General features: G+C 48.9%; 1 protein-coding gene across 5 annotated transcripts in view; it reads right to left on the bottom strand.

The window, feature by feature from the left end:
- Csmd2 (CUB and Sushi multiple domains 2) overlaps nt 1-26038 on the bottom strand; it is a 671876-nt gene that overhangs the window by 175796 nt on the left and 470042 nt on the right. For all 5 annotated transcript variants that reach the window (XM_045150007.1, XM_045150008.1, XM_045150010.1 and 2 more), the window contains 3 exons: nt 23826-23982; nt 22045-22236; nt 18706-18832 (listed from right to left, as the gene is read on the bottom strand). In XM_045150007.1, coding sequence (XP_045005942.1) covers nt 18706-18832; nt 22045-22236; nt 23826-23982 — 476 coding nt within the window. The remainder of the gene's footprint in view (nt 1-18705; nt 18833-22044; nt 22237-23825; nt 23983-26038) is intronic.

Genomic DNA, 26038 nt, shown 5'->3' with positions numbered 1-26038 from the left:
GTTCTGGGCATGGAATTCAGGTCCTCATGTTTATCAAATGAACTATCTCTCCAGCTGAACAACGACACTTTCTATTTCTCTACAGGTTCTGGAATCTTTCCTTCTTTTCTTTTTTTTTAAAATTATTTTTATTTATTTATTTGAGAGTGACAGACATAGAGAGAAAGACAGATAGAGGGAGAGAGAAAGAATGGGCGTGCCAGGGCTTCCAGCCACTGCAAACGAACTCCAGATGCGTGCGCCCCCTTGTGCATCTGGCTAACGTGGGACCTGGGGAACCGAGCCTCGAACCGGGGTCCTTAGACTTCACAGGCAAGCGTTTAACCGCTAAGCCATCTCTCCAGCCCCTGGAATCTTTCTTTATAGCTCACATCCAGCCCCCCTGGGTCTTTCCAGTGTATCTTTGGTGCTCCATCACTACCAGGGAAACAGCAGCTAACCTACGTTCCCTGGACCAGAACTAGCTGTGGAGCTGAATCCCGGGAGACATGGGTCAACTCCCCCGCCCCCCCTCCCCCCCTCCGTCTTCCTGTCTGCACACAGCAGGCTTTCTGGGGCCACTCTGTAGACACCGACTCCTTGCCGGCAGCAAGCAGCAGGTGCCACATGCAGACAGCTCAGCAGGCCCCACTGACACGGCCAAGTTCTGCTGTGGAATCCAGTGTCACCAGCGATGGTTATGGTATGCACCAGTTCAGTTTGGGGGACAGTCAGGCAAGGCTGAGAGATGCATCTGGTGGATCTGGGTAGAGGACACTGGAGAGCGGAGAGGCCGGGCAAGGAGAGGAAAGACAGCATGCGAGGACGTGGCGGGACAGAGATGGGCACAGCCAGGACAGCGTGAGCCCTTCGGGAGGGCAAAGAACAGGAGGCAGGGGGTGACACAAGCTCACCCCCAGGGACACACGAGAGGAACGCAAGGCATGGCATTCTGGAAACAGCAGCAGTGAGGGTGAGTGGGACGGGTGGCCCGCAGAGGAGGCGGGGAGGGAGGGGTGGAGGAGAACAGGAAAGGACATGGCCCAGGTGGGATCAGAGGGAGGGGAGTGCAGTGCAGGCTGGGAGAAGCAGAGGAGACATGGCCCCTGTGACCCCAGTGGTCCTGGGCCCACCAATGCAGGTCCTGAGTTTATAAACAGGATCTAGCCTACTTTCCCTAGCTGTGGAGCTGAAACCTGGGTATTTATATCTTACTTCTGGTACCTATTTTGCCTGGCTGGCAGCCGGGACCTCTCAATAATCTGGTCTGACCACTTTGAGTATGCCAGCATAGGAAGTGGCCTACCCACTCTCCCTGTGTTCCATTCCCTCCTGTGTTCCCACTCTCGCTCAGCTAGAGCTGGGCTTTCACTGCAGCCAGGGTTCCCTGAGGCTTGTGGGGCTGTTCTCGTTATAGCCTGAGGTTACCACAGCCCCTTTCCTCACTGCGTTTCAAGACCCTACGACCCCTCCACAGTAACAGGTCCCCCACTGCGGCCTTCCACTCCCTTGGCGCATCCTCCCAGCTGACCTCTGAATTTCACCAGCCTTGCCAGTGAGGCTGTGGGAGGGCTCACCAGACCCAGCTCCAATTCCAAGAAGGGATGTCTACCACAGCCTTCACCTAAGCAGCCTGGAGGTCTCTAAGCCGTCACTGCAGGATGCTCCTCGCCCCGGGGGGCTGTCCCCTCTGGAGCTACTCAGTGTTCTCAGGCTGAAGGAGACCTGAGCCCTCCCACCCACAGGTGGCTCATCTGTATCTACTGCACATTGGCAAGACATGCAAAATGAGAAAAGGGGAGAAAAGAAAAGAAAAAACTGATGGCATATTGACATGTTGATTTTACTTGCCTTTGACTAGGGACTCAGAATATGAATGTGTGCCAGGCACTTGAGCAGCTGTCACCAAGGCGTGAACCCTGAGGACCCTGTGCGGGTCCTGGTGTGGATGGCAGCTCTTTACATCGGTGGGGGGTGGATGACATGGGAATGAACAGCTGCTACAGAAAGGAGGGGTCAGAGATCACCCCTTTCCCCAGATGGAGCCCCAGTGCTACTGGATATGACAACAAGAAAATAATACTTATTCTACGAAATCCCACTGCCCCAGCTACCCGGATGTAATTCCACAATTAAGCTATGATCATTGTGATAGCAGACAATAATTAAGTCACTGTTTGATCCAAGGAGCAAAAGTGGGGCAGACAACCCAAGGCCTAGAGCCAGCATAGTGCCTGGAGTGACATCCCAGCGTCTCTGCTCCTGGGACAAGCTGCGATTCCATTCTTTCCAAAAGTGGGGTGGATGGTGGGTCACTGCAGAAGATGTGGGACACTCTAGGGTAGTGAGTGGTGTCCTGGATTTAGGATTTAGGCAGTTGCTGAGTGCTTGCCCTTTCCTGTACCCCGTGACTTTGGACCACTCGCCTTCTCTACATCATCTCCCTGTAACCAGAGGCTCTGCGATTGGCTGTCATCTGATAGAGCTTGCCCTGAATATGCATTAGGAATTTGGGGAGGGGCACGTGCAACTTTTCCCCTGAAAGAAATATTTCCTCTTAAGCAGTACAAAACAACCAGGCAGGGGCTGGAGAGATGGCTTGCGGTTAAGACACTTGCCTGTGAAGCCTAAGGACTCATGTTTGATTCTCCAGGTCCCATGTAAGCCAGATGCACAATGCGATGCAAGTACTCAAGGTCACACATGTGCACAAGGGGGCGCACGTGTCTGGAGTTCGACTGCAGTGGCTGGAGGTCCTGGAGCATCAATTTCTCTCATTCTCTCTCTCTCTCTCTCTCTCTCTCTCTCTCTCATACACACACACACACACACACACACACACACACACACACACACACTCACTCTCTCACATAGAAAAAAAAAAAGTCTGTTGAGCTTGCCTCAAAAAATGAACTCCAAAAAATCCCAAGCAGGCAAACAAAACCCCTTTAGCTGTGGCCCTAAAGCCCTGGTCTGAAGACACTGAAGAGCCTCAGTTTACCTCTTTGTCAAATGGCAGTAGCATCGTCCGTCAGCGATGGTTGCTAAGAGGGTTTTGTAGATGGAACCACACACAAAGCATCTTGCATGGAGCTGATTACACGGGCTAAGGGCCGCCAATGTCCTGTCCATGCTGAGCTCCTGTACCACAGCCTGCCACCAGTCTGCCTCAGTTCCTCCATTCCCTTCTGCTTCTCACGGTGGGGGAGCAGGCAGGCAAAGGAATTCATACTCATCAGAACTGATAGGCCCCTCTGGGTTCAGCGCTTGTTTCCTCTGCCCTGCATGTATGTATGACTTCCCTTCAATTAGGTGCAGCCATGGAATGTGGTCTGGTTCTTGAGATGGGGGAGAAGGGCCTGGACTAAAGTCCACCTCCCATCCCAAGTTCCTGTGTTGAACTGCTGACCACTAAAGACATAGGGTTAGGATGTAGGATCTTCAGGAAGTGTGGTAGTTTGAATGGTGCCACTGTGGGCGGATCCTAAGGTCCAGCTCTCAGGTGTGGAGTGGATCTGTTTCTAGGAAAATAGATATGCAGAGTGCTTGAGCTCTGCCATTATGGGTTCCTGGAGTTCCTGCTGGTGGTGGTGGCTTTTCTCTCTCTGTATGAATCTGTGAAAAGGGCTTCTTCCGCCCTGTTATGGAATTGCCCCTTGGTCTGTAAGAGTCAATAAATCCCTTTCTCCCTGGTTTGGAAGTTCATCCCAGCAACTGACGCTGACTGTGACAGCAAGTGATCAGACCAGGAGGTGGGCAAAAGCCTGATGAATGTCCTTAGTGCCTTTATAAAAGGAGCCCAAGGGTGCTTGCTGCCCTGACACCCAGAAAGAGCATAGCAAGAAGGAACAGGCCTCACCAGACAAGGGATCCAGGAGAGCACTGGTCTTGAACTTGCCAGCTTCCAGTACTCAGAGCAAAGGCATGCATTTGTTGCCCATTATTTTTTATTTAGGCTGTCTGGGTGGTCACTCTCATTCCATGCAAGGCTACTTTCTTGCAGCACTCCTGTACCCTCATATTCCCCTGCAACCCGAGACCCTCCAGCTTGCCTCCTGTTTGAATGCTTTTCTTTTTTTGTCAGGCAAATGTTGCTCTGTGGATTTTAATGGTGACCATGTCATTCCTCTCTTTCCATTCCTTTCTAAAACAAATGTTTATTTTTATTTACTTATTTATCAGGTAGGGAGGGAGAGAGAGAGAGAGAGAATGAATATGGGTGCGCCATGACCTCCAGTCGCTGCAAACAAACTTCAGATGCAGTGGGTCTGGCTTGTGTGGGTACTGGGGAATAGAACCTGGGTTCTTTGGCTTCGCAGGCAAGCCCCTTAACCGCCAAGCTGTCTCTCCAGCTCCCTTCTCAGTCTTTATGCGTCTCGACCGCTTGCCTTTCCTCTCAGGAGCTCCCCTCACCCATCACCTCACCCATCCTCTACTTATCATTCCTCTATCTTATAATTAAATGCCAGCATTTAGAAATATTTAGAAAATGTACAATCTATCACGTATTTACTGTTGTGCCGGGATGGAACCTAGGGCTCTGTACCCTCAAGGCAAGTATTCCACCACTGAGCCACACCCCTAGCCCTCGTCTTTTATAGCTTCTCCTGCCTGCCTCCTATATTTAGTAAAACCATTCCAGAAAAAAAAGTTATTTTCTGTTCCTGTAGGAAAATAGTTCTTTTTCTTACGAGTCCTGCGCTTTATGCAGCGCCCCTTACATTTGTTCTATTTGTGTCTTGTTATTTTTAACCTGCATTGTGGAAGGGAGAGATTGCCACTGGTCCAGTGTGCCAGCCAACAAGACAGGTGTAGTTTTTATTCATCTTTCTCCTAGGAGATGTCAGATTTCATGCCTGGGATCATAAGCTGGCAGTCAAATGGGTGTATTTTGGCTAATTCAACTACCCAGTGTGGCTCGGCTGGATTATCGCGCTTGGATAATTTGAAGTAGTTTGTGTTTCTTTCTCTAGAGGTGATTCATGAGAACCTAAACCATCAGTGTGCCCTGCTGTTCTTAAAGCCACATTTATACCTACCAGGCTGCCCACAGCCTCTCCTTCATAACAACTTTCTAACTCCTTTTGGCTATTTCCTGACCTGTTGAAATCTCAAGGCTGACAAAAGGATGCCCACTGTGTGTGCTTATCTACGCGGTCGTCCTTCCCAGTGCAACTGCACAGACCTTCCGTGTTTAAAGTTTAACTCACCATGGCTGTTCAAAAAGAAATGTTCTGGAAGCAGCTGAACCTGTGGCCAAGAATCCTTGGCAAAAGCTGTGAAAACAAGCTTCACTTCCGGTGCCTTCTGCTTGCTCTGGGCCAGCTGCCTGTCAAGTGGCAAGAGGGAGGCCGAGCTGTCTGCGGTGGGAGGCGGGGGGGGGGGGGGGAGTGAGGGGCAGTGGCCGCTGCACTGTGATGATCTGCAAGGGCAGCAGGGACTCTGGGCTTGCAAATCGCAGCCAGGGGCTTTGTCTGCTCCAGCATCCTCCCAGGAAGACAAGCCCCACCAGGCAGGAGAGCTGTTTCCTCAGAACCTGGCCTCTCCTCTGAGCAATGCTGCTGCTCAGTGACCAACATCTAAGGATGGAGCTTTTGCTTTAATTGCCCTCTGCCTTCATCTTGAGAAGGATCCCTACAGTTAAAAGGCAACAGAGTACGTCTGCAGTGGCGGGAGGCCCTGGCGCATCCATTCTCTCTCTCTCTCTGCCTATTTATCTCTCTCTCAAGTAAATAAATAAAAATAATTTTTTTAAGTCAAAAAAAAATGACTGAAGTGTTATGTCCATGAGAGTACTAGGAATAGAAATCAGAGCATCCAAGAGGCTCACTGTCACCCTCCAAGGTCCCGGGGCACACCGCAGGCAAGGGGCACCACAAAGGACCATCTCTTCTGCCTTGCTGCCTGCTCTTCTACACAGTCTGCTGTACACCGGCAGCTCCCAGTCGTAAGTGGGTTTATATACAAGAAACTGTGCTGAATGTAACCGGGATGGCCAAAGTGGCTGGGCTACGACCCTCTCTGGTTTCCCAGCCAGCTTCTCCCCTGTGCCACCACGGATCTTCCCACAATGGAGAGGCCACTATGGTGCCCTAGATCATGGGGGTCTCCCAGACATGCTCATGTATACCCAGGCCTGCCTTTCCTTTGCAGTCCTGGGAGGGACTTGCCAGCAGTTTGTGTGGTGAGTGCCTCCTGCTCTGCAGAGTGCCCCAAGAATAGCGCCTTCCCTACCTCTCCTCCCCGCCCGGTGGCCCACTGCCACCTGGACGTCGTCAAGGGGTGGCTCTGCTACGTTTTGTAGACAGTTCTGTGCCGTGTTACACTAGCATCTGCAGCACACGCCGTAGCTTGGCTGCTGAGCTGTGCTCTCTTTCCAAGCCTCTCATCTGTCTCTGCTACTGAGACTGGAGGAGCCAGCCATAGTGCTTCTCACTTTTCTCAGCCGGGTGTGGCGGGGTCTGACTCACGATGCATGGGCCTCTCTGGGGATGGAGGTTCTTCCTAGAGGAATCACTCAAACTCTCCCATGAGGACAAACCTCTGCATACCCTTTCCTCTTCCTGTTTTTTATTTTTATTTTTTTGGATACTGGAACACAGATAGGATGTCTGGACCTTTAGCAGCCGACCAGACAATCCTCAGGATGGCAGAGCAATAGGAAAGGTCATGGTGCCCTGAACAGCTAGCTGTGCCAGGTCCCATGGGACCTTCAGCTTCTGGTTCAGAAGAAAAACAACCCCCCATCCGAGAAGCCAGGTAGGGTCTTGCGCTAGCCCAGGCTGACCTGGAATTCACTACGTAGTCTCAGGGTGGCCTAGGACTCACAGTGATCCTCCTACCTCTGCCTCCCGAGTGCTGGGATTAAAGGCATGTGCCACCACACCAGGCTCTTTATATTTCCAATTTTAGTGCAATTTCAGTCTGTCATAATGAGACCTTCAAGGGAAAAGACTGTTTCTTATTTATATTTATACCCTCAGTGCCTGGCATTAAGCCTGGCACTGAGGAAATGCTCCAAATTTTTGAGTTGAACTGCATGTTCTTACAGTCTTCAACATATTACATTGAAAATCCATTCAGTGTTTCCATCCTGGCCTTTAGGGTCCTGCTGAGTCTCCTTCCCCCATCCCAGAAGCATGCTCTTCCTCTTATTTAGTTCCAGCATGTAGTGTTAAGTTCTTGTTTCTGAACAAACCCTGCGATCTGCTATCCTCAGGCATTCACTCCACATCCTAGGTTGGAAAGCTCTCTTCTGCCCCTCCAGGCAGGATCTCTGTTTTTCTCTTTTTATTTCTCTCTGGAACTGTACTGTCCCATAGTCTATGCTTGCAGCATCTGCCAACTCTTTGACAGTGACCTTGAACAAGAGCCTGGCTGAAGTCTGCACCTGGTTTGGTCCTCTGAAGTTTCACACAGACCCTGTCATGGGTTGAGGTGAGGATCATCAGTACTGGCTAAAGGCAGCTAGCCCAGGGTCAGGAGTGCAGGCAGAATGAGCGATGGCTAAAGAGATGGATGGGTTCGAAACTCACATCACTGGTTTGGGCCTCTGAGATCTCCTCTATGAGATGGGGCCACAGTCACTGGTAGAGATCTCCTCTATGAGATGCAGCCACAGTCACTGGTAGAGATCTCCTCTACAAGATGCAGGACACAGTCACTGGTAGAGATCTCCTCTATGAGATGGGGACACAGTCACTGGTAGATATCTCCTTTATGAGATGGGGACACAGTCACTGGTAGAAATCTCCTCTATGAGATGGGGTTACAGTCACTGGTAGAAATCTCCTCTACGAGATGGGGACACAGTCACTGGTAGAGATCTCCTCTATGAGATGGGGACACAGTCACTGGTAGAGATCTCCTCTACGAGATGCGGGCCACAGTCACTGGTAGATATCTCCTCTATGAGATGGGGACACAGTCACTGGTAGAGATCTCCTCTATGAGATGGGACCACAGTCACTGGTAGAGATCTCCTCTATGAGATGGGACCACAGTCACTGGTAGAGATTTCCTCTATGAGATGTGGGCCACAGTTACTGGTAGAGATCTCCTCTATGAGATGGGGACACAGTCACTGGTAGAGATCTCCTCTATGAGATGTGGGACACAGTTACTGGTAGAGATCTCCTCTATGAGGTGCAGGACACAGTCACTGGTAGAGATCTCCTCTACGAGATGGAGACACAGTCACTGGTAGAGATCTCCTCTATGAGATGTGGGACACAGTCACTGGTAGAGATCTCCTCTATGAGGTGCAGGACACAGTCACTGGTAGATATCTCCTCTACGAGATGGGGACACAGTCCCTGGTAGAGATATCCTCTATGAGATGGGGCCACAGTCACTGGTAGAGATTTCCTCTATGAGATGTGGACCACAGTCACTGGTAGTGATCTCCTCTAGTAGATGGGGCTACAGTCACTGGTAGAGATCTCCTCTATGAGATGGGGACACAGTCACTGGTAGAGATCTCCTCTACGAGATGGGGACACAGTCACTGGTAGAGATCTCCTCTACGAGATGGGGCCACAGTCACTGGTAGAGGTCTCCTCTATGAGGTGCAGGACACAGTCACTGGTAGATATCTCCTCTACGAGATGGGGACACAGTCCCTGGTAGAGATATCCTCTATGAGATGGGGCCACAGTCACTGGTAGAGATTTCCTCTATGAGATGTGGACCACAGTCACTGGTAGTGATCTCCTCTAGTAGATGGGGCTACAGTCACTGGTAGAGATCTCCTCTATGAGATGGGGACACAGTCACTGGTAGAGATCTCCTCTATGAGATGGGGACACAGTCACTGGTAGAGATCTCCTCTATGAGATGTGGGACACAGTCACTGGTAGAGATCTCCTCTATGAGGTGCAGGACACAGTCACTGGTAGAGATCTCCTCTATGAGATGGGGCCACAGTCACTGGTAGAGATTTCCTCTATGAGATGTGGGCCACAATCACTGGTAGAGATCTCCTCTATGAGATGGGGACACAGTCACTGGTAGAGATCTCCTCTATGAGATGTGGGACACAGTCACTGGTAGAGATCTCCTCTATGAGGTGCAGGACACAGTCACTGGTAGAGATCTCCTCTATGAGACGGGGCCACAGTCACTGGTAGAGATCTCCTCTATGAGATGTGGGCCACAGTTACTGGTAGATATCTCCTCTATGAGATGGGGACACAGTCACTGTTAGAGATCTCCTCTATGAGGTGTAGGACACAGTCACTGGTCGAGATCTCCTCTATGAGATGGGGCCACAGTCACTGGTAGAGATTTCCTCTATGAGATGTGGGCCACAGTTACTGGTAGAGAATTCCTCTACGAGATGCGGTCACAGTCACTGGTAGAGATCTCCTCTATGAGATGTGGGACAAGGTCACTGGAAGAGATCTCCTCTATGAGGTGCGGGACACAGTCACTGGTAGAGATCTCCTCTATGAGGTGCGGGACACAGTCACTGGTAGAGATCTCCTCTATGAGATGAGGCCACAGTCACTGGTCGAGATCTCACTATGAGATGTGGCCACAGTCACTGGTCGAGATCTCCTCTACGAGATGGGGCCACAGTCACTGGTAGAGATCTCCTCTACGAGATGGGGACACAGTCACTGGTAGAGATCTCCTCTATGAGATGTGGGCCACAGTTACTGGTAGAGATCTCCTCTATGAGATGGGGACACAGTCACTGGTAGAGATCTCCTCTATGAGATGTGGGACACAGTCACTGGTAGAGATCTCCTCTATGAGATGTGGGCCACAGTTACTGGTAGATATCTCCTCTATGAGATGGGGACACAGTCACTGTTAGAGATCTCCTCTATGAGGTGTAGGACACAGTCACTGGTAGAGATCTCCTCTATGAGATGGGGCCACAGTCACTGGTAGAGATTTCCTCTATGAGATGTGGGCCACAGTTACTGGTAGAGAATTCCTCTACGAGATGCGGTCACAGTCACTGGTAGAGATCTCCTATATGAGATGTGGGACAAGGTCACTGGTAGAGATCTCCTCTATGAGGTGCGGGACACAGTCACTGGTAGAGATCTCCTCTATGAGATGAGGCCACAGTCACTGGTCGAGATCTCACTATGAGATGTGGCCACAGTCACTGGTCGAGATCTCCTCTACGAGATGGGGCCACAGTCACTGGTAGAGATCTCCTCTACGAGATGGGGACACAGTCACTGGTAGAGATCTCCTCTATGAGATAGGACCACAGTCACTGGTAGAGATTTCCTCTATGAGATGTGGGCCACAGTTACTGGTAGAGATCTCCTCTATGAGATGGGGACACAGTCACTGGTAGAGATCTCCTCTATGAGATGTGGGACACAGTCACTGGTAGAGATCTCCTCTATGAGGTGCAGGACACAGTCACTGGTAGAGATCTCCTCTACGAGATGGGGACACAGTCCCTGGTAGAGATCTCCTCTATGAGATTGGGCCACAGTCACTGGTAGAGATTTCCTCTATGAGATGTGGACCACAGTCACTGGTAGAGATCTCCTCTAGTAGATGGGGCTACAGTCACTGGTAGAGATCTCCTCTATGAGATGGGGACACAGTCACTGGTAGAGATCTCCTCTACGAGATGGGGACACAGTCACTGGTAGAGATCTCCTCTACGAGATGGGGACACAGTCACTGGTAGAGATCTCCTCTATGAGATGTGGGACACAGTCACTGGTAGAGGTATCCTCTATGAGGTGCAGGACACAGTCACTGGTAGAGATCTCCTCTACGAGATGTGGCCACAGTCACTGGTAGAGATCTCCTCTACGAGATGGGGACACAGTCACTGGTAGAGATCTCCTCTACGAGATGGGGCCACAGTCACTGGTAGAGGTCTCCTCTATGAGGTGCAGGACACAGTCACTGGTAGATATCTCCTCTACGAGATGGGGACACAGTCCCTGGTAGAGATATCCTCTATGAGATGGGGCCACAGTCACTGGTAGAGATTTCCTCTATGAGATGTGGACCACAGTCACTGGTAGTGATCTCCTCTAGTAGATGGGGCTACAGTCACTGGTAGAGATCTCCTCTATGAGATGGGGACACAGTCACTGGTAGAGATCTCCTCTATGAGATGGGGACACAGTCACTGGTAGAGATCTCCTCTATGAGATGTGGGACACAGTCACTGGTAGAGATCTCCTCTATGAGGTGCAGGACACAGTCACTGGTAGAGATCTCCTCTATGAGATGGGGCCACAGTCACTGGTAGAGATTTCCTCTATGATATGTGGGCCACAGTTACTGGTAGAGATCTCCTCTATGAGATGGGGACACAGTCACTGGTAGAGATCTCCTCTATGAGATGTGGGACACAGTCACTGGTAGAGATCTCCTCTATGAGGTGCAGGACACAGTCACTGGTAGAGATCTCCTCTATGAGATGTGGGACACAGTCACTGGTAGAGATCTCCTCTAAGAGATGGGGACACAGTCACTGGTAGAGATCTCCTCTATGAGATGGGGACACAGTCACTGGTCGAGATCTCCTCTATGAGATGGGGCCACAGTCACTGGTCGAGATCTCCTCTACGAGATGGGGCCACAGACACTGGTAGAGATCTCCTCTATGAGATGGGGACACAGTCACTGGTAGAGATCTCTTCTATGAGATGTGGGCCACAGTCACTGGTAGAGATCTCCTCTATGAGGTGCGGGACACAGTCACTGGTCGAGATCTCCTCTATGAGATTGGGCCACAGTTTCTGGTAGAGATCTCCTCTATGAGATGTGGGACACAGTCACTGGTAGAGATCTCCTCTATGAGATGTGGGCCACAGTCACTGGTAGAGATCTCCTCTATGAGATGGGGACACAGTCACTGGTAGATATCTCCTCTACGAGATGGGGACACAGTCACTGGTCGAGATCTCCTCTATGAGATGGGGCCACAGTCACTGGTCGAGATCTCCTCTACGAGATGGGGCCACAGTCACTGGTAGAGATCTCCTCTACGAGATGGGGCCACAGTCACTGGTAGAGATTTCCTCTATGAGATGTGGGCCACAGTTACTGGTAGAGATCTCCTCTATGAGATGGGATCACAGTCACTGTTAGAGATCTCCTCTATGAGATGTGGGACACAGTCACTGGTAGAGATCTCCTCTATGAGGTGCAGGACACAGTCACTGGTAGAGATCACCTCTACGAGATGGAGACACAGTCACTGGTAGAGATCTCCTCTATGAGATGGGGCCACAGTCACTGGTAGAGATTTCCTCTATGAGATGTGGGCCACAGTCACTGGTGGAGATCTCCTTTATGAGATGGGGACACAGTCACTGGTAGAGATCTCCTCTATGAGATGTGGGACACAGTCACTGGTAGAGATCTCCTCTATGAGACGGGGCCACAGTCACTGGTGGAGATCTCCTTTATGAGATGGGGACACAGTCACTGGTAGAGATCTCCTCTATGAGGTGCAGGACACAGTCACTGGTAGAGATCTCCTCTATGAGACGGGGCCACAGTCACTGGTAGAGATCTCCTCTATGAGATGTGGGCCACAGTTACTGGTAGATATCTCCTCTATGAGATGGGGACACAGTCACTGTTAGAGATCTCCTCTATGAGGTGCAGGACACAGTCACTGGTAGAGATCTCCTCTATGGGATGGGGCCACAGTCACTGGTAGAGATTTCCTCTATGAGATGTGGGCCACAGTTACTGGTAGAGATTTCCTCTACGAGATGCGGCCACAGTCACTGGTAGAGATCTCCTCTATGAGGTGTGGGACACAGTCACTGGTAGAGATCTCCTCTATGAGATGGGGACACAGTCACTAGTAGAGATCTCCTCTATGAGGTGTGGGACACAGTCACTGTTAGAGATCTCCTCTATGAGATGGGGCCACAGTCACTGGTAGAGATCTCCTCTATGAGATGGGGCCACAGTCACTGGTCGAGATCTCCTCTACAAGATGGGGCCACAGTCACTGGTATTGATCTCCTCTATGAGATGGGGACACAGTCACTGGTAGAGATCTCCTCTACGAGATGGGGACACAGTCACTGGTAGAGATCTCCTCTACGAGATGGGGACACAGTCACTGGTAGAGATCTCCTCTATGAGATGGGTACACAGTCACTGGTAAAGAGCTTTGGTAGGCTGCAGATACTTGATTGGTATTAAGTAGAAGGGCTGGGCCAAGTGCCAGAGTCTTTGCTGTTCTCTCTTCTCCAGTTACCTGAGCTGCTCTAGTGACTTTAAGAAGAGAAAACTGCACTCCACATTGGAGATGCTGCGGGGAAGTGTCCCACAGTATAGCTGAATGCCATGCTCCTTAAATTGTCACCAGGTGCGATTGCAGGGCAGTAAGCCACTTCCCTGCACCCTGCCATAGGCTGTCAGGCCTTGGTGGAGTGCTTCAGCTCGCCGTTTTCTGGACCCCCAGGCTGAGGAACCTTCCAAAGATTATAGAGGCCACCCGGGTCCAAGAGAAAGGTCAGTCTCCCAGCCCATGCTTGTCACACACGTCAGGAAGGACCCACCCTAACCCTGGCCCACACTGATGGAGGCCTGACCAGTTTCCTGCAGGTTACTGCCCATCTTGGATTCTTTTGCTCAACTCGTTGGAGTCAACGTGGACAGCTGACTCTGGAGATACCAATGCTCCATCAGGGTAGGTCAGGTAGGGGGACTTCTGTCTGTGCCCTGAGACACACTGACCCATGGGCTCACACATCATCTGTCCCATATCCACTGTCCTCTGGCACACCTATTTCCACCCACAGCACAGTACCCCTACCCATGACTCTCGGGACATACAGTCTACTGTGTTTAGGGGTCACCCTGCCTGGCACAGTGGGACTAGAGCTGCTGCTCTATGTGCTTCGCCTGCTTATTTTAACCCATTTACTTTATCCCACTTAGTCCTCCCTGTAGGCATCACCTGTGATCACCATTTCACAGGTACCATGAGGGCTGAGATGCCAGGCACCAAAAGAGCATCCCAGGCTGGGTAGCTGCTGTGCCTGTAGGTTGCTTGGCACCTGAGTCTGGCTCCTAGCTATGACTTGAAACTTGTGGGACATAAAGAATCCGGATGACTAACCAGACCAAATGGCCTAACTGCAACGTGTAGTTGATGCTGGGAAAACAAGTGACATTGTAAAACAAAGCATAAATAGTGTCCTCCGAGAGATGCAGAATGGTGGTGCATTGATAAAAACAAAAGGAGGCTGTCAAGAGCAGTCTGAAAGCCAAAAAGCTTGAAGTAAAACAAAAACAAGGTTACAAGGTTGTCAACATGCATGCACGCACACACTACCACCACCAGGAGAGAGAGAGAGAATGAATTCTAAGAGGACGAGGATCATTACTGTTGAAACCAAATCCAGAAAAATCACAAGACCAGTGGCAGAATAAAAACTGGATAAGAGCTTTCAATCACTAGAAGAAAAACAAAGCCAATTAAATCAGAGTGGCTGGCAACAGAAGAGTAATATATACATACGTACGTACATGAATGCTGCAAGGAAGTATAATATCTTTTGTTTGAAGGCAAGCATGCTGTATTGGATATGAGAGAAATATAGAACCCATACTTTTCCCACAGAATAAATACCCATTGAAGATTAATAAAAGAGAGAATTTGAAAAAGATAAAGACACACAACACAATGCAGCAGAAATAAAGATCATGCAAATCGCAGAGGCCCTTAGTACCCTAACAATGTCCTTAGATATTCTCGAGTTCAAAAGAACTCCAAAATGATGACACATTTAGAAATGACTCCAGGTGGACATGCTGTGTGAAAAAGGCAAGTTACACCAAAGAAAAGTATTCAAAGAACTAGAAACAGCAAAGACCACTCAATATTCTTTTGTCTGTCAAACTGGTCAAGACTAAAAGGATGGGCCACAGCAGTGATGCTGGAGGGAAGCCGGCCTTCCCTTATGCTGCTGGTGATATGTAAGTTGCAGCCATATCTAGAAGGAAACTTGAGGTCATGTGTCAAAATCTGGCTTCAAAGAATGCACCTTAAGGAAATAATTGAATATGTGTTCAAAGATTCATGCACAAAGAGGTTTGTTGGAGTGAAAATCTGAAACCATTGGCTTGATCCATAGGGAAGTGGTTCAATCAATCATGGCTATGCATACAATGGAGACGTAGGGAGGAGGCTGATTGCTATATATTAACATAAGACAGTAATATTCGATGAACTAGCAAAACAAAAACATAAGTGACACCAGCAGGCAAGGAGATGGTCTTGTTTAAGCCATGTTTACTGGATTTGCTTTATATATATGCTGGCACATAAAAAGACTAAGAGAAGAAGAAAAAGAACTCAAGCTATCAAAGATTATCTTATGTGGAGGGGTGTGGAGGAGTAAGATGACTGAGTGAGAAGCTGGAGACTTTGGACTTATGTTTTATGACCTTTGATTTCATCACACTTTGAATATTATATATATATATATATATATTTTATTTATTAAATATTTGAGAGGAGAGAGAGAGAGCGAGCGAGCGAGCGAGCATGGGCGCATCAGGACCTCCGGTCACTGCAAATGAACTCCAGATGCAAGGGCTACTTTGTGCATCTGGCTCATGTAAGCACTAGGGAATCAAACTCAGGTCCTTAGACTTTGCAGGCAAGTGTCTTAACCACTAAACCATTCTACAGCCCAAACTTTTATTTTTTTTTTTAAAATGAGTACCTATCTTTTTATATTGAAAAAGTCTATAAAACATTATCAGTAGGAAAAACTCCCAACTAAATAAGGATTCAAACATTAAAGGGTCTCTTTATATGTAAATTACGCATTCCCTTGACCTTGCTACTGGTTAATTCGCAGAGAGGGAAGGGGAATGTGACTGACAGGGTGAGAGATGGAGGGGGAAAGAGGGGAAAAGAAGGAGAAAAGGAGAGAGAAATGGGAGATAGAGGGAGGGTGAACAAGGAATAGAGGTGAAGAAGGGAGGAAAGGCTAGATGGAGGGCAGGTGTTCACAGACCATTAGCACTGTGGTGGTGGGCTGCAGGGCTGGGTGGAGACTGGCCACACTCTCTCTGGAAGACGTGGGCAGTGTACTTCGGAATTAAGTGCCATGATGCCCATCATCTGCTTTGAAGGTTTCAGCCAACAGGAAAAGTCAAAGGATGGTGCTGGGCCTGGCAGCATTTTGGCGGTGAAGACAGTTGGATGTCTGGGGCTCACTGGCCAAGCAGTCTATCTTAGTGAGTGAGCCCTAGGCCAGTGAGAAACACTGTTTCAAAAATTATGTGGACAGCCCTTTTGTGGTACGACACCTGATCTTGTCCTCTGGTCCTCTCTCCCTCCCTCTCGCCATCGCTCCCTCCCACCTTCTCTTTCTTCTCCCCCAAACACACATACACACGTGTGCCTACACAGACATGCACCCATACCTACACAGACAGCACATACATGAACATGTATGCACATACACACAAAATAAAATAAATAAATAAAAATGAGAAGGATGGGGAAAGAAGTAAAAAGTGGGGCTGGGAAGATGACACAGCTTGCTGCACTAGCATTGATGACCTGAGTTCGATCCCCATCTCCCATGTCAAAAGCTGGGCATGGCTGCACATGCCTGCAACCCTAGCACGAAGTCAGGAGGACTGCTCCCTGGTCAGCCAGTGTAGCCAAAAGAACAGGGCAGTGGACACACCGTGTACATAACTAATAATAACAATTAAAAGAACAAGGCAGTGTACACACCATGTACATAACTAATAATAATAATTAAAATATCAGGGCTGTATACGCACTGTGTACATAACTAATAATCATAATTAAAAGAACAAGGCTGTATACACACTGTGTACATAACGATAATAATTTTTGAAAAAAAGAACAGGGCGCTCTTGGTTCAGTGAGAGACTATCTCAGGGAAATGAGGCAGAAGAGCAGCAGGCGAAGTCCTCTTCTGGCCTCTGAATGCACGCACACAGGAGGAGCACATTTACACACACTTTTGCACATACCACACACACATAACCACTCCACCCCACCCCACATACCACACACACGCTCATTTACACATCGGTAGAGAGAAAGAGAGAGGTGAGGGGAGATGTGGCAAAATACCAATAACTGGGTCTGGTGGCCAGTGCCTGGCTACTGTTCTTCCAGCTTTTCTATATACTTCACATATTATTGGTTAGTTACATGGCACAAACTGAGGAAAGAGAAACCACTGTTTTCTTACTTACTAAAAATGAGATCAGTGAATGAGTGTGAGCACTTAACTGTCCCCTGGCTTTGTCCCTCCTTCCCCATCTCTATGGGTTCTGGGGATGGCACTCGGGTCCTCATGCTATAAAGCAAACACTTTATCAAGTGAGCTCTCTCCCCAGCTCGTTTCTTTAGTTCTAATTAATCTAGGTGTACGCGGGGACATATGAGTGTCTACACCTCTTGGCTGCAACACACTACTCGGCCACTTCTACTTTACAGACAACTCACAACTGGGGACCTTTACCCAGCCACAATTCTGCTCCTTTGCTTTGCTTCTTTATTATTCCAAATCATCAACACTTCATTCCTGGCTCACCACAACACAGTCCCAAGGGTTGTCTTCTTGTTAGCTTTCTGCTGCTGAGAGCTTTGGACCAACGCTACTCGAGAACCTCCCACAGCTCTTCCCTTTTACTGGAAGGGTCTCTATAGCCAGCCCCCTCTCGCCCTATCTATTCCCCCTCTACATGCATCCCCTTCTCCAGCCACACTGTTTCCTCCCTCATCTCTTTTCCCATCAATCCTCCTTTCACAGTTCTGAGCATATACTGCCAACCCAACCAGTTTGCCTCCATCCTCATGTGGACCATAGCTCAAGGCCCAGCCTGGCCAACTGTGTGAAATAATGGAAAAGATTCGGGAAGATTTTGGTTGCACTCTAGTATTCTGACTCCCGTGTAGGTCACCACACTAAGCATTCTCTTGTCTTCCCAGCTTTCTTATATATGAAATAGATCCTGCTATTAGTAAGGCTTATCATTATCAATGAAGCTATTGTGAAGTCTGTGAGAAAGGCCCCATCCTTGACAAATGTTGGTGCCTGTGAGAAAGGCCCCATCCTTGACAAATGTTGGTGCCCTTTCCTTTCTTCCCAGACACTGGGACTCCAGTGAGGAATCCTGCCAGTCAGGTGTCTATCTGGGAAGGGAGCTGTATTCAGATGAAGAACATACTGCTGGGCTTTTGTTGTTTACTGCCCCACACAGTCCTAACACACACATGCTTTATGTCTTATTTTATATTTGAGGAGGCAGACTGGGGAAGAGAGGCAGTCTGCCTGAGCCACACAGATCTAAGCAGATCCTGACTGACTTGAGAGAAATGGCACAGCGCCAGTACTTACCCTTCCCTGTGATTCATGCTCCATAGCAACCCCAGTACACCTCACTCAAAGGAGATGGGGACTGATGGGGGCTAAGTCCCGCCAGCAGTCAGTGGAGGAGATGGGATGGTCCTGCTCTGCAAGCCTCCAGAGAGCTGTCCAGGCAGAGTAATCTGGTCTTGGAATGCAGCTCCCAAGAGCCAAGACCTGCCTGCCCAGGTCTTCCACAGAACCCAGTCCAAGCTGAGGTCCTGACAGCCACTGTTGATTCCATAGATCTCACCAATGGCATGAGGGGCCAGGCATGCTGGGAGCTTGGTGATGATGCCTGTGAGACCTTCCTGTGCCAACCGGCAAGAGTTACTTTGCTGGGTCTGACACTCACCCAATGGTGCAGCCATCATCGGCTTCGATGGTCCAGATGCAGTTCAGATTGTGCTCGTAGGGAGCTGGATACCCAGGCGACAGCACCTGCCCAGACACCTCTCCTCTCACTGTTCCTCCACACTCGGCTGAAAGAAATTTCAAGAATGAGCTTTGTGGGCTGGCCTGAGCAGACAGCAGTCACCCCGAAGCCCCCGGTACCTCTCATGCACTCCAGGTGGTTGAGCACAGCATCTAGAACAGTCCCTGTGTGAGACTACCGCTCAGAGCCTCAAATACATTCTTATGTTTTAATAACAAAAGACACACAGCCCAATTAAACATGGGCAATGGATTTGAATAGCCATGTCTCCAAAGAAGAAATATGAATGGTCACCATGGGCGTGGCAAGGTGCTTAAATATCATTCTCCATCAGGCAAATGCTAATCACAACCACAATGATGCTCCACTCCACGCCCTCTAGGATGGCCATGGCAAAGAAAGCAAGTGTAGATAATAAAATACCAAGTACAGGTGAGGATATGGAGAAACTAGAGCCCTCATATTGTCAGTAGAGATACACAATGATGCGAACATTTTATAAGACAATTTAGTAGTTCCTCAAAATATGAAACATGTTATCATGTGACCTAGCAACTCTGCTCTCTGGAGAAATGAAAACATATGATCCCATAAAAAACAATATGACCATAAATGTTGATAGCCCTATTTGCAGTAGTTACCAAGTGAAATGAACACAAATGTTTATTAACTAAGTCAAAGACCTGACCCCACACATGCAGGAAGGGGCAGGGACAGGGTAACAGCATCTATAACCTTAGCCAAAACTTCTTTCCATATTCTAGGAAGTGGGCTTTGAGGATGGGTTTGGTGGTGCATGCCTTTAATCCCAGTACTTGGGAGGGAGGCAGAGGTAGGAGGATCACTGTGAGTTTGAGGCCAGCCTGGGACTAGAGAATGAGTTCCAAGTCAGCCTGGACTAGAGTGAGAACATATATATATATATATATGGCATAAAAAGGTGATGGGGTGTTTAAAAATGCAACCCTGAGGCCCCACCTCTTCTGTCTTCTGTCTACCCCATGGGGTCATTTTCTGAGCCTGGCAGGTGGGCAGGAGGGGGCTGAGAGCACCAGCTTGCAGCAGTGACCCAGCAAGAGCCCGCTTTTTCTTGCCCGCTTCTTTCTTCCCATCTCTGAGCCTTTGCTGCTAAGCATGGGCTGCAGAATCCCCCCACCAATGAGGGAGACTTAAACTATAGCAGTCACCTGTGCAGTTCATGTTGGACTCTACCCCAACATGGCATATTCAAGAAACAGACACAGCCTCATTCCCCAAAACACAGTGGGACCCTAGGAAACCTCACTGGAGAAGGCCTGCAGAGTCTAAAGCATACACAGTCTTCCCAGCCCTGCTTGGTCAGGCCTCCAAGTCAGATGCAGCTGCATATTGGATAGTCAAGGGGATCTGAGACTCCTTTCTGCAGGGCAAGCGGTTATCTTATCTTGTGAGTCAGCGTCCCTTCTCTACATTTTGCTTGCCCTGGTTTGCTTGTCTGCACACCACACTACTGTCTGCTTATGCTTATGTCTCCCTGGCTTGCTTGCTAGCTCTCTTCCCTGAACTCCAAGTACCTAGTGTAGGGCCTGGCACATGATTGAAAGAAGGGGATAAAAAGAGGAGTGGGACTGGCTTAGTGGTTAAGGTGCTTACCTGTGAAGCCTAAAGACCCATGCTCGACTCCCCAGATCCCATGTAAGCCAGAAGCACAGGGTGATCACGCGCAAGGTCGTACATGTACACAAGGTGGCACATGTATCTGGAGTTTGATTACAGTGGCTGGAGGCCCTGGCACACCAATTCTCTTCCTTTTACTCTCTCTCATTTAAAAAGAAGAGAATGGGCTGGAGAGATGGCTTAGTGGTTAGGCGCTTGCCTGTGAAGCCTAAGGACCCCGGTTCGAGGCTCGATTCCCCAGGACCCACGTTAGCCAGATGCACAAGGGGGCGCATGCGTCTAGAGTTCGTTTGCAGTGGCTGGAGGCCCTGGAGCGCCCATTCTCTCTCTCTCTCTCTGCCCCTTTCTCTCTCTGCCTGTTGCTATCAAATAAATACATAAAAATAAACAAAAAAATTTTAAAAAAGAGAAGACCCTAGAGGCTATGTGCTGGTGGCTGCTTTTTTGTGCTTGTGTGAGTGTGGAGTGCATATATACCACGGTGCCCTGTGGAAGTCTGAGGACAACTCGGAGTGTTGGTCCTCATATTCTACCTTTTTTCTTTTAATTTTAGAGAGAGCATGAGAGAGAAAGGGAGTGACAAAGACAGAGGGAGAGAGACTTGGTGCACCAGGGCCTGAGCCACTGCAATCAAATTCCAGATTCTTGCGCCACCAAGTGGGCATGTACAACCTTGTATATGCATCCCCATTGTGTGTCTGGCTTACGTGGGATCTGGAGAGTCGAACATGGGTCCTTAGGCTTCGCAGGCTAGCTCCTTAACTGCTAAGCCATCTCTTCAGCCCTACTTTCCACCTTTTTTTGAAGCAGAGTCTCTCATTATTGTTCCCCTGGGGGCACTTTCAGGGCTACCTGGCCTGTGGGCTTCTGGAAAATGCTCCAGCTTTCTGCTCTTTCTTATTTGTCTGTCTCCACACAACCAGGCATACATCTGCATGTTTCCTGCACATGGGACTTGGTAGGCGCTCGTGTGTTCACCCATTGGATGTACCGTCCTTGTAAGAGCCATCAGTGCTGCACAGACACACTGGGACTGTGGGGTGTGGCGGGCAGGGAAAGGACTGGTTTGGGGAGACTGGATGAGTGGTATCACGGAATCCTGATAGATTTGGCCTACTTTTCACTTCTGCCTGGGACCATCGTCCCCCGTCCTATGATGCATGCACCAGGCCTCTAGAAAACCTCGGAAGAAGCTGCAAGTTCATGGTCATGCTAGTTCGTGATTTCTTTCTTTCTTCCAACACTGTCCCAGAAAAGGGAGAATGGGTCTCTTTACCTCTTCTGTTTATAGGGACACTGAGACCAAGAGAGAGCCAGAAACTTGTTGGCGTCTCGGTATTGCAGGAAAACCATGGAACTCGGTTAAAAGTGCCACCGCTGTCTTTCTAGCTGATCTGAGAGCGTGACTTGGCTCTGGTCCCACTTGCTAACTGTGCGACGGTGGCGAGCCACTGCCCGACTGTACTGCTACAGGCCTGCAATGAGGTGCGAAAATGAGGAAATGGAGGAGAGGCTCAAACTGTGGTGCCCAGTGGACGGCCTGGGGACATGGACACTTGGCATGACTCCAGGGGGTCCGTTGAAGAGCAAGAGACAGCCTACCGACACAGGTGGGCAGTGGCCGGTCCCAGGTCCTACGCTCTCCACTCAGACACAGCAGTTCCTCGCTGCCCCGCAGGGTGTAGCCAGGGTCACAGCTGAAGGACACGGAGCTCCCTGCAAAATGACCTCCATCATGAACCTTGTAGCCAAACTGTGGGGTTCCGGGGTCCTCACATTTGATGAGCTCGAAGCCTAGAGGAGATAGAAGGGGCCAAGTGAGCAGAAACCATGGCTGCGGAGCCTCCCCTCACCTTCCTCTCTGCCCGCATCCTCAGCAAAGGCGCCCTGGCCACCACTCTGGGTACAGGGGACTCACGCTCAGGATCCCTGGCCCCCCATTTATGTGCTCAGTGGAGGGTGTAGAAGGGAGTCTCCTTTCCCTTATTGCCTTATGCAAATGATTGCAGCTTTTGTCAGGTGTCGGCTGGGAGGCTGGATTGTGTGTTTTGCTGACCTCATGGCATTTTGCGAGCAGGACCTGCTTCTTCCGTTTGCTCATGAAGACGTGGTGAGATGACGTGAGTTCGCATGGGAAGGGCACTTTACGTGAGCCTTACAGAGCCCTTGTCTGCCCTGCTGAAGAGGCTCTGTGGGAAAGGCTGGAGGGGGAAACAGGTGTACCCAGAGCTCCCACTACGAAGGGCTTCCCCAGACCTTGCCTCTCATCTGTTATTCATAGGGGTCTTACATGTAGGAGTAATTATCTGCAATCTATGGCAGAAAGCATTGACTTGGAGAGGTTGACTAAATTGTTCCAAAATCACAATGTTTTCAGATAATGGAAATGGAATTCAAATGGGATTTTATTTAACCCCTTTGTGCCGAGCCAGCCTGAGACAGGCAAAGATGCCCCTGCCAGGGAGCCTGGCACTCAGGCAAGGACAGTTATTTATTTGGCTTTGTTGAGGTATGGTCTCGCTCTAGCCCAGGCTGACCTGTAATTCACAGCCATCCTCCTACCTCTGCCTCCCAAGTGCTGGCATTAAAGATGTGTGCCACCACATCCAGCTAGGCAAGGGCTTTAAAAAAAAAATAGGCCTACTGCATTCACCTGCCTAAAGTATATAGTTTAGTGTTTCTTATCTATTCCAAGTTGTACAGTTATTGCCACAATCAATTGTGGAGCGTTTTCATCACCTCAGACAGAAGTTTCACAGACATTTTCCCCTTGCTCCCTGAGCTAGCTTCCTTGTGGATTTGCCTGCTCTGAGAAGTTCCTTAAAAAGGACTCAATTTGTTGCATTTGTGGCAAGTTTTCACTCAGCACAATGTTTTTAAGGCTCATTTATGTATCACTACTTTGTCTCTTTTGATCTCCAAATAACACTCTGCTGTATGGGCATGCCATATTGAATTTATCCACAGTTCAGTTGATCCAGCCACCTACTGGATTTCTTTTGTCATTTTCATTCAGTATTCAATGCTTTTGGATCCCGCTCCCCCCAATTACCTCATCTTTTTTCCCTTCCCTTTCGCTAAAATATTTTTCTTCCCTTTGGGTCTCCATCCTACTTTCATGCCTTGTTTATGTATTTACTTGTTTATTTTAATCTACTGATTTAAATTAGGGTTACTTGTATAATCATGGGTGTGAAGTTATTTACCAGAGAATGGATAACCCACCACTTAGTGGCTGTACCACTAAAGGACATGACTTTTTATTTTTAAATCAGTCTACAAGAGCGCATTGTTTGCGTCTAATGGGCTAGCTGAAGCTCAGATACACAGATGAAATAGGAAAGTCTCGCTTCATTGTCCATTCAGGCACAAGAAAGACTTACTAGTAAATTGCAGTTCAAAGCCCCTGCTTGTGTTTTCTGCATCCGTGATGAAGTCGAGCCACAGGCTGCTGGATGTGCTGTTCAAAGCCACCCCCAACATCTCAGAGCGGCTGAAGACTCCCAGCAAGCGGGCGGAGTTGTTACTGCCGTCATAGACCTGGACACCAGAGAGTTCCAAGCCAATGTCATGAGCATGGTCTGTTTCAATGCCTTCTCCCCCCCATCCCCCGCAGCCCCAGTGCCTCAGCACCAACAACAGCTCTTAGAGGGGCAGTGAAGTCGTAGGTGCAAGGAAGATGGCAGAGTAAAGCTGGCAGCTGAGCAAGTTACCTCCGTTCCACACACTGCTGTCAGCTCCGAGCCTATAGCGTTAGTGTGAATCTAATCTTTGGGAACTGGTTGCTATTCTAACCTTTCCAGTGGAAATCTGCTGTTTCCTCACCCCTCCATATGCTCCCAGCTTACTCTCGAGCAGCCCGGGGAGGCCGGGCTGGGGCTGCTTGACTTCCCAAGCCATCTGCATCTATAGACAGATGGGCTGGAAGCATGTGACATCTCTGCATCGCTCAACATTCACTGTTGTCCTTGGGTGGACGACAGAGCCATCTTCTCACCTGACCCCATCCAACTGTGGCCTGTCTTGACTACTCTTTTGGAAAGTGAGGTACAGTAGGAAGGAGTTTAAAATGATCATCATGTCATGGTGACTTTCCTTTGCCCAAGCTCAGTCTCTACCCCTTCCCTGCACAACGAGGGCTCCTGCGAGGGCCTGCTGGGATCGCCAAGGGGGAATCATGCAGGCATCTGGCCTCCCTCACTCCCATCTGTCCCCTGAACTTCGGAGCACCGGCAAAGACAACTATCAGAAGGATGAGAGAGTTCCCTGGGTCTCGAGGTGGCTGCTCCTCTCTGGATAATTGTACACATAACAACAGAAGTTGTGATTGAGTGAACCCCCCATGGTGCTTCAGTAAATATCTAAGATGGGATCTATGGGTGGGTGATGAATATTTGTGCACGGCACACAACGTGGTGCCAGCTGCCAGCAAATTGGAACAATATTTCTATCCTACCCTCTATGAAGCAAAGCTCTGCCAATGAAGCCATCCTTCCAGCTCACAATGCTCTATTTTACAGAGAGTGCTTCGGGCTCCCAGAGCCTCACTCTGTTATCTGACCCCATTGAGAGAATCGTGGGGTTCAGTATTGAGATTACACCAGTTTAAAAAGTTTAGCCCATTGCTGTATCCAAATTGTTATAGTGCTTATATATTTTTTATTTTGTATAATATTCTAATATATTTAATTATATTATATTTTAGTATATTTTATTTATTTATTTGTTTTTTTTTTTAAATTTTCTGACGTAGGGTCTCACTGTAGCTCAAGCTGACCTGGAATTCACTATGTAGTCTCAGGGTGGCCTAGAACTCTTGGCAATCCTCCTGCCTCTGCCTCCCGAGTACTGGGATTAAAGGCATGTGTCATCATGCCCGGCTTATTTATTTATTTGAGAGAGAGAGAAAATGGGCACGACAGAGCCACCAGTCACTGTAAACGAACTTTAGATGTATGTACTCCCTTGTGCATCTGGCTTACATGGGTCCTGGAGAATCAAACCAGGATCCTTTGGCTTTGGCTTTGCAGGCAAACACCTTAACCACTAAGCCATCTCTCTAGCCCCAAGTTTTCTTTTTTAAACTCATGAAACATATGTTGGAATTAATGGATTAAGGCATTAATCATTAATAGTTGCTAGCTTCGCAACTAGATATCAGGTGTGCATGCAGATGTGTGTGCCCTGTGCCCATGAGTATGGAGGACGGGTGAGTGACTTCCTCTATCTCTCTTTGCCTTATTTTCTTTAGACAGATCTTTCACTGAGCCTGGAATTTGTGCTGGTTTTAATTTTTCCAGTTAGACTGGCTGAGCAGGGAGTCTCAGCGATCTTCCTGTCTCTGCCCTACTAAGCTCTGCCTGCAGTCATAGGCATGTGTGGAAACACCCAGTATTTTTTTTTTTTTTTAATGTGGATGTTGGGAATCCAACTCAGGCCTTCCTACTTTCCCAGCAAGTGCTCTGACCCACTGAGCCATTGCCCTAGCTCCATTAGGTGCTTCCTAACAGAAGACAGACTACTACCCACAGAATTATCTTGCCAGAAAGAATCAGGCCAGATTAGATAAAATCTTTGGATCCAATTTCCAACTCAC

This window comes from Jaculus jaculus, chromosome 5 (genome assembly GCF_020740685.1).
Source record: "Jaculus jaculus isolate mJacJac1 chromosome 5, mJacJac1.mat.Y.cur, whole genome shotgun sequence".
Lineage (NCBI taxonomy): Eukaryota > Metazoa > Chordata > Mammalia > Rodentia > Dipodidae > Jaculus > Jaculus jaculus.
Note: the sequence above shows the minus strand (reverse complement) of the source record. Positions and strands in the feature narration are given on the sequence as shown.